General features: G+C 38.3%; 1 protein-coding gene across 2 annotated transcripts in view; it reads left to right on the forward strand.

The window, feature by feature from the left end:
* The window catches only part of Fbxl4 (F box and leucine-rich-repeat gene 4), a 54015-nt gene extending 44571 nt beyond the window's left edge, over window positions 1-9444 (forward strand). The window contains exons 10-12 of one of the 2 annotated variants that reach the window (XM_071692634.1): window positions 2060-2222; window positions 4285-4473; window positions 7776-8058. In XM_071692634.1, the coding sequence (XP_071548735.1) occupies window positions 2060-2222; window positions 4285-4473; window positions 7776-7920 (497 nt within the window). In that variant the 3' untranslated portion in view covers window positions 7921-8058. Of the gene's footprint in view, window positions 1-2059; window positions 2223-4284; window positions 4474-7775 lie in introns of both variants that reach the window. The other variant, XM_071692633.1, reaches the window with a different exon arrangement.
* The last annotated feature ends 1413 nt before the right edge of the window (window positions 9445-10857 follow it).

Here is a 10857-nt window from a genome sequence, read left to right on the forward strand (position 1 = left end):
TTGAGCATTGATACTTGAAATCGCATTAGGTGAGGGACCTTTGTATTATCCTTTACGGCATTTTGATGGTTACCAACCCACAGATAGCATGGGGAGAGACTGTAGAAACATTGTTTAAGGTGCCAGTAATTTCTTCTTGACTCTCTACATTGCTGTTTTCCCAGGATTTTTAGATGCCCCAAATCTTGTACTGTACACTTGCAGTCAGCTGTTGGAGGCTTCCTGTGTCATGAATAGCACATTGACAGTCATTGAGTTAAAGACGGGGGTTTTTACCCTGATTGATTTAAGTATCTTCTGAAATCGCACTTTTTCCCTTTTTAGTGCACTCTCTCTTTTATGTTTCATGATAGAGTTGTGTTAACAGAGTATTCATTATGTACAAATACAATAGAGGGGATTTTGTTCACAAGGAGGTATACATATCTTTATAGTCTTTCAGATTTCTGAGTTCCTAGAAGGGTTATACCCTCATCCTTCAGTTCCATGTAGATATTTAGGTTTTCAGAATTCAAAATATTGGTTATATTTGACAGTCATTAGAATTATGGGGCAGACTTTAGGATTAATTTTCTTCACTGAAATATTCAGACCATTGTAGTAAATCCTGGTCAGTTATCTCAGTTGAGATGTTCTTTCATCCATACAAGTTTCTTGTACACTGTCTTTCTTCACACGATCAACCTGCCTCATACAATCTATCCACAGTCATCTCATTTTCAATATGTTCAACCTCTTTCATTTCTTTGGAATGTAAAGTCCAAAATTCACTTTCACACAACACTGTCAGGATTACTAGACCTTCATACTTACTTATCTTTGTTGTAACAGACCTCTTTCCACATGATCCTTAACACACCTTGAACCTTAGCCCGTTTTTCCACCCTCCAACTCACTTCTGCCTCCATGGCTCCATCCACTGGCATGCCTATACCAAGGTATCCAAAGCACTCTTAATTTCTTGAGGCCTTTCCCATTCACGCCATCCTTTCTCATCCACTTCCTGCATCTCATTACCTTGTGTTCACAGTGCTCTTGTCTCTCTCCTTTAATGTATTTTCCCATACCTTGTTCATGTACTGAGGGTTGAAATTTGAATTTCACTGTTGAGTCCATGTCATTCTTTTGGAAAAATATAGTGTTTTGCTAATACTTATTAAGGATGAATGGGTATGTTTGAAGGAATAGTGGTTCCAACAATGTTGTATGGTTGCGAGGCGTGGGCTATGGATAGAGTTGTGCGCAGGAGGATGGATGTGCTGGAAATGAGATGTTTGAGGACAATGTGTGGTGTGAGGTGGTTTGATCGAGTGAGTAACGTAAGGGTAAGAGAGATGTGTGGAAATAAAAAGAGCGTGGTTGCGAGAGCAGAAGAGGGTGTTTTGAAGTGGTTTGGGCACATGGAGAGAATGAGTGAGGAAAGATTGACCAAGAGGATATATGTGTCGGAGGTGGAGGGAACGAGGAGAAGAGGGAGACCAAATTGGAGATGGAAAGATGGAGTGAAAAAGATTTTGTGTGATCGGGGCCTGAACATGCAGGAGGGTGAAAGGAGGGCAAGGAATAGAGTGAGTTGGAGCGATGTGGTATACCGGGGTTGACGTGCTGTCAGTGGATTGAATCAGGGCATGTGAAGCGTCTGGGGTAAACCATGGAAAGCTGTGTAGGTATGTATATTTGCGTGTGTGGACGTATGTATATACATGTGTATGGGAGGGGGGGGGGCATTTCTTTCGTCTGTTTCCTTGCGCTACCTCGCAAACGCGGGAGACAGCGACAAAGTATAAAAAAAAAAAAAAAAAATAAAGAAAATCTAAAGCTTCCTAATGTTTTCTGCTTTTTAAATGTTTTTGATATGATTGGTCTGACATTAGAGCAGTATGCAAGAGATAATTCAGCATATGAATAGAAAGGATTAAATTTGGGACATTTCATCAGAAATATAACTTGATCCGTTAGTCATATGATTAGGAACTCTTTATTGTTTGATATAGATTACACCTCTCTTGTAAATGTGTTGTATCAAAGAAAAGTAATTAATTTAATATTTTCTTTATAGATAATTGCACCCAACTGGACATGGATGAAGTGGCATTGACACTTGCAACATTTAGTCGTGATTTAGTCTCCTTGGCTGCATGGAAAACTCATGGAATAACCACCAAGGGTCTTCGTGCCCTTGCTTGCATCACTACACTTCAAGATCTGGATCTAGGCTGGGCGTTAGTTTATATGAATTTGTTAAGATTAAATTCCTTAGAAAGATAATCATCAAATGTTAGTGTTGATTTTTTGAAGTTAAAGTACCTCAGAAATAATTTGGCATCTCAGTAACTCTGTGAAATCTTATTTGATGCATTAGTATCTCTTTCATGATGAGAAATCACATTTGATGTATTAGTTTATTACAGTATTTCTTTTATGAGCATGAGTGAAGTTAACAAACCAGTTTTCAAAGTAAAAGGAAAGCTGTTGATAACATCAAGATTCATGTCGTAGCTCAGAATAATTGATTGAGTGATTGAGAGTTTCTGTGTGTATATTACGGGGAGGGAGTTCTGCATTCGTGGGGATCCATCTCTTCATCTTTCTTTGTCATACAACTTAGACTCTTGTGTGCTGACAGCATTTGCTTCTTCATCTTTTTGTTTATTCCTTTGATCCACTTCTCTGATACTGCAAAAGTGCTTCTTCATATTTTCTGGCAAGTTTCCTACTTAATTTTGTATTATGACCTCTGGGGATCCTATCTGAGCACCTAGAAAGAACTGTTTGTTGTTGATATCGTCAAACAAATTTAAGAAATTGGAAGTTGTGATCGAGTATGTTTAAGAGGCAGCACATATATTTAGTTTTGCACACTCACAAAAATGAAAACAAATTATTATAGGAGTTTGATGAATCATCTGAAAGCAAGTTGGAATCTGATTCATAAATCATTGTTTTGAGGTAGAGAAAAAAGCTTTGGAGAGGATGTGAGAGAATTGGAAGTTAATGTAATATGGATCAGAGAAAGAGAGCAATATGGTCCACGCTGTTGCTGATAAGGTAGCTTAACAAGAGTGGAAAGATATTAAATTTCCATAACATTAGAACTTTATGAACTATTTATACCAGTGAAATGATAGAGATGGAGGAATTATTAAAATAATTAAAGATATTGTAAAGCTTTTCATTTCAGAACATGGTGCTTCTTTTCTGGTTGTGAATGCATTTCTTTGAATAATTTGTCTGGCTGTACAGAAGGATGAATACAGTTCACACATATAGGGTGTTGCTTCTTTTATATTCCTTTTCAAAAAACATAGTCTTATTAACTCCCTTGTCTCGAAATATAACATCAACCCACTTGTATGTGGTGTAGTGTTGCTTCTCTCTTCATTCTCTCTTTACAGACATTATAGTGGGTAAGAGAGCTACCTGCATAATTCTCTCTTAGGGTATTTTAGATAGAAAGTGACAGGACCAGGATAGTATGGCCCACAGGTATTATGTGAAACATGAATACATATGAAAAAAAAAAGAATATTAATCATGATATTCATTCTTTAGGGTACATATCTACCATCATTTTTAAAGAATGAGTGAGTTTAAATTTTCTATTATTCCTTTAAAAAAAAAATCATTGGACATTCTTGCCCTTTCACCATCCTTTGGGGTTGGGGATGAGGATTCCAGTTTGCATAATAATTTTGACAAAATATGCATATAAGTACTTGATCCACCCCTATGTAAATGTGAATGGAGTAATACATTTAGATGTAACAAAGTTGGGGATGTGGTAGGAAATATTCATGAAATGGACTGGAAAGTGTAGAAATGAGAGGGGTTAGTTGAAAAGGGCAAGAGAATGCATCTAGAAGGTGAATAAGATTCCAGATTTGGTGCAGGCTCATTTTTTTAGGTGTTTAGTTAAGGAAGAGGAGGAAATCATGGGAAATGTCAAAAAGACAAAGAATTTAAGTGAATTAATAGATTTCCAGAGAAACGAATTCTGCTGTATATGTCTGTGTGTGTATATATATGTATATGTTGAGATGTATAGGTATGTATATTTGCATGTGTGGACGTATATGTATATACATGTGTATGTGGGTAAGTTGGGCCATGCTTTCATCTGTTTCCTTGCGCTACCTCGCTAATGCGGGAGACAGCGACAAAGTAAAATAAATTAATAAATATAAATATAGATATCAATTAGATATTCATAAAGAAAATATTTATAAGTATGTTTCTACAGCTAGTTCATATTTCCTTTGATGTACTTATTTCATATTTTTTCAGTCTTTCAGGAGTAATAACAGAAGGTTTAGGGGAGCTTGTCAGAGGATGCAAAGGACTTAAAAGATTGTATCTTACGGCCCTACGAACACTTACGGATCATGACCTCCACCAGCTAACAACTCAGGCAGGGCAGCTAACTCAGCTTGACATAATGGGTACTAGAAATATAACACCAGAGGCAGTTCATAGGTAAGTTAACGATTTTTACTTTTCAGTTTACTCTTTGTAAATAAGTATCTGCTGTGGTACCTTTATTCTTAGATTCTTCTGAAAAAAAGATACCCAAAATTGACAGGCTTCCATTAATTAAGTAATTATTATGTAATATAAGGTAGAAGTATAGCAAATCCAGCACATGGAACAGGGGATCCGGGATCCCTGCATTCTTGCCTGGCTTGGGGCCTGAGGTTAGAGGCTTCAGTTCTGTGAAGTTGATTCTCAAAAGAGGTGCTGGTATTGTATAGTCTCCCTCTTGTAAAGTGTTTGTATGGTCTGCCCCATGTAAGGTGCTTGTATGATCTACCCCTTGTAAGGTACTTGTGCAGTCTGTCCCATGTAAGGTGCTTGTATGATCGACCCCATGATAGTTGCTTGTATGATCAACCCCATGTAAGGTTCTTGTATGATCTACCCCATGTTAAGTGCTTGTATGATCTACCCTATGCAAGCTGTTTGTATGTTCAGCCCCATGTAAGGTGCTTGTATGATCTACCCTATGTTAGGTGCTTGTATGACCTACCCCATGTTAGGTGCTTGTATGATCTACCCCATGCAAGCTCTTTGTACGTTCAACCCCAAGTAAGGGGCTTGTATAATCTGTACCATGTAAGGTGCTGTATAATGTATCCCATATAAGGTGCTTGTATGATCTACCTAATGTAGGATGCATGTTTGATTTACCACATGTAAGGGGGTTGTAAAATCTACTCCAAGTAAGATGCTTGTATGATATACCTTATGCCCTGGTTCCATCCATTGACAGCACGTTGACCGCTGTATACTACATCATTTTAGTTCTCTCTGTCTCGTGCATTCTTCCCCGTGAGTCACACAGGTCATGAATTCAGGCTGTGGAATTGAGTTATTTGAGAGGAGTGTGTGTTACAACTAACTGGAATGAAGAGAGTAATGAGTTGGTGTATAAGAGATATGGTACGGCAAGGAATGAAAAAGGAACAAATTGTGGAGTGGTAGAGTGGTTGAAAGGTAATACATTAAGATGGAAAATTGCAAGGTGGGGAGTTTAAATGAAGATTGTATCATAGTATGATTGAAGGGTTTAGTGCAAGAGGAAGACCACCTGTGACATGGAAAAATAGAGTGGAAAAGAAGCAAGTATATAGCATGTAATTACTCATACCTGACCTAATTACTCTGAGGGTTTCAAAACTTGATTGACTGGCTATTACTTCAGACTTATTTTTGTTCACTTGTTTAATAGTGCACATGAGATTAGGAAAAAAAACTTGTTTTCGAAAAAGGGAAGCAAAAAGCAAACAGATAGTCAAGGGTATTTGTAGAGCCATTTCTTTTTTTCCAAAATAAGAAATCATTGTCATTAAGTGGTTTATTACATTTATTTTTAACCATATCACATAGAGAACAGAACCAAGATCGGCAAATTGTGAATAGTTATGGAAATGACTAACATGTACTTGCTTGCCTTATTAGGTACCTTAAGAGCTGTCAGCATGACTGATTAGCAAAAATACAACTTTCAGACTCCCAAATTCTTATTCTGTTGATCAGTTGCCCTTATTTTGCTCTTATGAGCTTAATCTAAATAAAAAAAATTACCAAACATCAATTTTACTTCAGTTTCTGCTTCCATGAGTTGATCAGATGTGGCCATTGAAAGCCAAAGGTGGCTTGTTGTGACATCTGTTCCTTTCTCAATTCAGCCAGGCTTTCAGACTCTTTACCTTCTCCAGACAGTCTAACATGTCCCTTTCTAGAGGATAGGTTTTTCATCTCAGAAAATAGTAGATTTGTTTCCCATGTGTACCCTGTTTATGTTTTATTAAGGGCATTTCCCTGATGGGGACCTGTGGCTGGAGAAAAAAATCCCTTCAATGTGTTTCAGACAATTTTTCCAGTAAATTAGCATGGTTGAGATTTCCTTGTCTAGACCCAAATGCTTTGATGAGATTGCTGTGTACAGAAATGTTTGACACTGCAAAGTTGATTTTTTTTTTCATATCAAGTGATATCTTCAACCTCATAATTCACAGATGTATGTGCAATGCACAATATGGAGTATGATTTACACTTATTAAGTTCATTAGCTTCATATACTTCAAGTCATGATGTATAAACAGTTTTTAATTGATATGATACTGGAGGAAGTGAAGTGTTTTAGATATCTGGGAGTGGATTTGGCAGCGGATGGAACCATGGAAGCAGAAGTGAATCATAGGGTGGGGTAGGGGGCGAAACTTCTGGGAGCGTTGAAAAATGTGTGGAAGTCAAGAATGCTATCTTGGAAAGCAAAAATGGGTATGTTCGAAGGAATAGTGGTTTCAATGATGTTTTATGGTTGCGATGGGTGGGCTATAGATAGAGTTGTGCGGAGGAGGGTGGATGTGCTGGAAATGAGATGTTTGAGGACAATATGTGGTGTGAGGTGGTTTGATCGAGTAAGTAATGAAAGGGTGAGAGAGATGTGTGGTAATAAAAAAGAGTGTAGTTGAGAGAGCAGAAGAGGGTGTTTTGAAGTGGTTTGGTCACATGGAGAGAATGAGTGAGGAAAGATTGACAAAGAGGATATATGTGTCAGAGGTGGAGGGAACGAGGAGAAGTGGGAGACCAAATTGGAGGTGGAAAGATGGAGTGAAAAAGATTTTGAGTGATCGGATCCTGAACATGCAGGAGGGTGAAAGGCGTGCAAGGAATAGAGTGAATTGGAACGATGAGGTATACCAGGATCAACGTGCTGTCAATGGATTGAACCAGGGCATGTGAAGCGTCTGGGGTAAACCATGGAAAGTTTTGTGGTGCCTGGATGTGGAAAGGGAGCTGTGGTTTCAGTGCATTATACATGACAGTTAGAGACTGAGTGTGAATGAATGGGGCCTTTGTTGTCTTTTCCTAGCGCTACCTCGCGCACATGCGGGGGAAGGGGGTTGTCATTTCATGTGTGGCGGGGTGGCGACGGAAATGAATAAGGGCAGACAGTATGAATTATGTACATGTGTATTTATGTATATGTCTGTGTGTGTATATATATGTATACGTTGAGATGTATAGGTATGTATCTGTGCTGTGTGTGGACGTGTATGTATATACATGTGTATGTGGGTGGGTTGGGCCATTCTTTTTTCTGTTTCCTTGCGCTACCTCACTAAAGCGTGAGACAGCAACAAAGTATAATAAAATAAAAAATAAGAAAAAATGATACTTTATCAGAACTGTTAAAATATGATTTTTTAGATTACTGTGAAACTCGTCGTTTAGTGTGCTGCAGGTAATGAAACTTTCTTTTTCATTTTCAGACTTCTTCAGAGTTGCCTGAATCTCGAGCTTTTGGATGTAAGTTTCTGTGAACAAATTCATTCCACTTACATACACCAGTGGAATCTTCAGTTTCCCAAAGTTTCTATTAAGGGCGGACTTCGGCATCTAGTTCGCATTGTTTGAAGGTGTAGCTGATTCATCCCATTCTATCTGATAAATATTTCATTTGTCAGTGAAACACTTCAATATTGAACCAGTATATAAGGAACAGAAACTTGAACCAGTCTCCTTTGTTATTGCTTGTTTCATGCACACTACTTAACCAGTTGAAATTTTATGCCTTGACAATACTCCAGATAATTTTTGTCTTGTCTGCAGTAATAGTGAACTGTAGATATTATTGTCTTACACTTGAAATACAGTGGTACACCACTGAAGTAGAAGCACAAAGTAAAAGCAGAGATAATTGCCAGCCATCCAGCAACTCGCTTCTTGAGACATCCTTTTAGGTGTGCTGTTCGTTTCAGACAAGCATTTAATGTCCATTCCCTGAAGCTGGTGCTACTGTAAGTATTAGCTCATCACTCACATGCAAAAGAAAGGCCTTGATAGATCCTGTACTCTGTATTCTATGTTCATTTGTGGTGATATAAGTGGCAGATATTCTTTTCCCTCTTTTGAAATCTTTGTAAAGTACTGTGTGAAGGTCTTGCACATAGGTTTGAATCTTTGTGGTAGCAGTAGGTCCATGGCTATCCCAGCCATTTGTCATTCCCTAGGAGTTGGTTGATTTTCCAGCTAAGGCTCAGTCCTCTGTTCTTGACGCCAATGCAAGAAATGGCAAATATGTATGAAGAAAAAATGTTTATTATACTTCATTGCCGTTCCCTGCATCAGTGAGGTAGCACCAGAAACAGACAAAGAACGGCCCATCCACTCTTATACACATATATATACATAAACGCTCATACATGCACTTATACATACATATACATACCAACATATACACACATACATATATACACATGTACACACATATTCATACTTGCTTGCCTTCATTCATTCATGGCAAAATTCCACCCCACAGGAAACAGCATCACTACCTCTGGCTTCAGCGAGGTAGCACCAGGAAAACAGACAAAAAGGCCACAGTCTTTCACACTCAGTTTTCTAGCTGTCATGTGTAAAGCACCAAAACCACAGCTCCCTAGCCTCATCCAGGACCCACAGACTGGTCCATGGTCCACCCCAGATGTTTCACATGCCCTGGCTCTGTCCATTGACAGCACGTTGACTCTGGTATACCACATTGTTCAAATTCTCTCTATTCCTCAAAACACTTGTCTACTTCCCTATACATTTTCACAGGTGATGTCATACTTACATTTTAATACTCTGTCATCTCTCCATTGGCCTTGATTACCATCTACAGATGTCTGGGAATGGAATTTCCAAGGCTCATGAAGTATTCTAAGTCCATATTTTGGGTCCATAGGGTCTTAATCTCCCGAGTAAGGCAAAGCACTGATGAGGTGTTGCAGAAAGCAGCTGCCTGATTGTATTCTCTGAGCACCCAGTGCACCAAGAAATCTCACATGTACCCACATTTTCCTGCTTCTGGGTGAGAATTCCAGATTTCTCCTTAGAAAGGTAAGAGCCAACAATATTGAAGCACAAGTAGAAGAGATACAGTGCCCAGAAGCAAAATATCCCAAAATGAAGTGGCAGTCAGGAAGAGTAAAGAACACCCTTCCCTAAAGATAGCCTGAAGCACACTGAGGTGGGTTGCTGGTGCTTACACCATTAGAAACACTAGTCTCAGTGACCACATGAATCCACTAATGAATAGAGGATACAGATGTCCTTAACCCTGATCACAGTTATTAAGATTTGTTTCGAGACATCAAAAGCTAGGAAGCTTGTGTTTAGAAGCTGATTCATGTGGCTGTTAGCTATGAATTGATGCCTGGTTGGTCCTTGAATTGTAATTCTGAGGATCATTTGTAATTCAGGCAGATCAGATTTTTGTCCTCATATTGCAGATGATGGACTTTGTCTTGAGATTTGCTGCTTTTCTTTACCAAATTCTAAGAAACTGAAGGTTCCTTCCTTTTTTAATCTTCTGTTTGGAGGATAGGTTAAACGACAAGAATCCATATGATTACTTCATTTTAGTGTAATTCTGGAGAGACTTCAAAATATCAAGGCCTTTCTGGCCTCCTGTTTCAGTACAAGGTAGAGTACACAGAGCTTACTACATATATAAAAATTTCTAATAGAAAGAGGCTTCTCTCATTATTGTGAGAGCTAGTAGACAGCAGACTGCCAACTCATTTTTTTCATTTAATTTGTTTAGTCTGAACTACACAGTGATAGCAGCAGTTGTACCAAGAAGAGCTAATGTTGATGATGGCACCAAGTTTAGATGTGAAGTTGCAAATCATTTGCATCTGATTGTACAATCTTCAGGAAGGCAGTCATTGGATGGCTGGCTGGCATTCATTTTCAGTTTTATTTTGGACTGTATTTCATGGTTGTTCAGTCAAGACTAATTTGATTAAGGATGAGGCTAATTGTGAAGACTTTCACAGGTGATGCAGAATAAGCCTCACGTAATAAGGACACCATATGTCTGATTAAAGAAACAGTACTAATGATGTCTAGATTACATATATTTTTCATATAAGCTAGTGAAGGAGGAAAGGCATACTGTTTATCATAAGTGAAAAGTGTAGTTAAAAACCATTATCAAAGTCTTTTTTTCCTTCTCACTTGTGACATCACATCTTGTCTTGAAATAGATTCCAACTGGGAATAACAGGCTGACTACTGTACAACTGAGTAATGTGGCACCTTTTACCTTATGTGTTTCAACTTTTCATTAGAATATGAAATATTTGGTTAGACAAAGTATGGGTAGATCAGAAATGGTAGTAGTAGGAATGCACAACTTATGCAGTATTATAGAAAATGAAAGAAGGGATGCGGTAGAAAGTTAAGATGAGACATGAGGGTGAAAGTATGCTATGAGGGTATGGATATGTAGATATGACAAAAGTATGTTGACGAAGAATTATGGCAGCACAGTTGAAAGCCAGGGGAAAGATGTAGTCCAGGCAA

The sequence above is a fragment of the Panulirus ornatus genome, chromosome 53 (genome assembly GCF_036320965.1).
Source record: "Panulirus ornatus isolate Po-2019 chromosome 53, ASM3632096v1, whole genome shotgun sequence".
Lineage (NCBI taxonomy): Eukaryota > Metazoa > Arthropoda > Malacostraca > Decapoda > Palinuridae > Panulirus > Panulirus ornatus.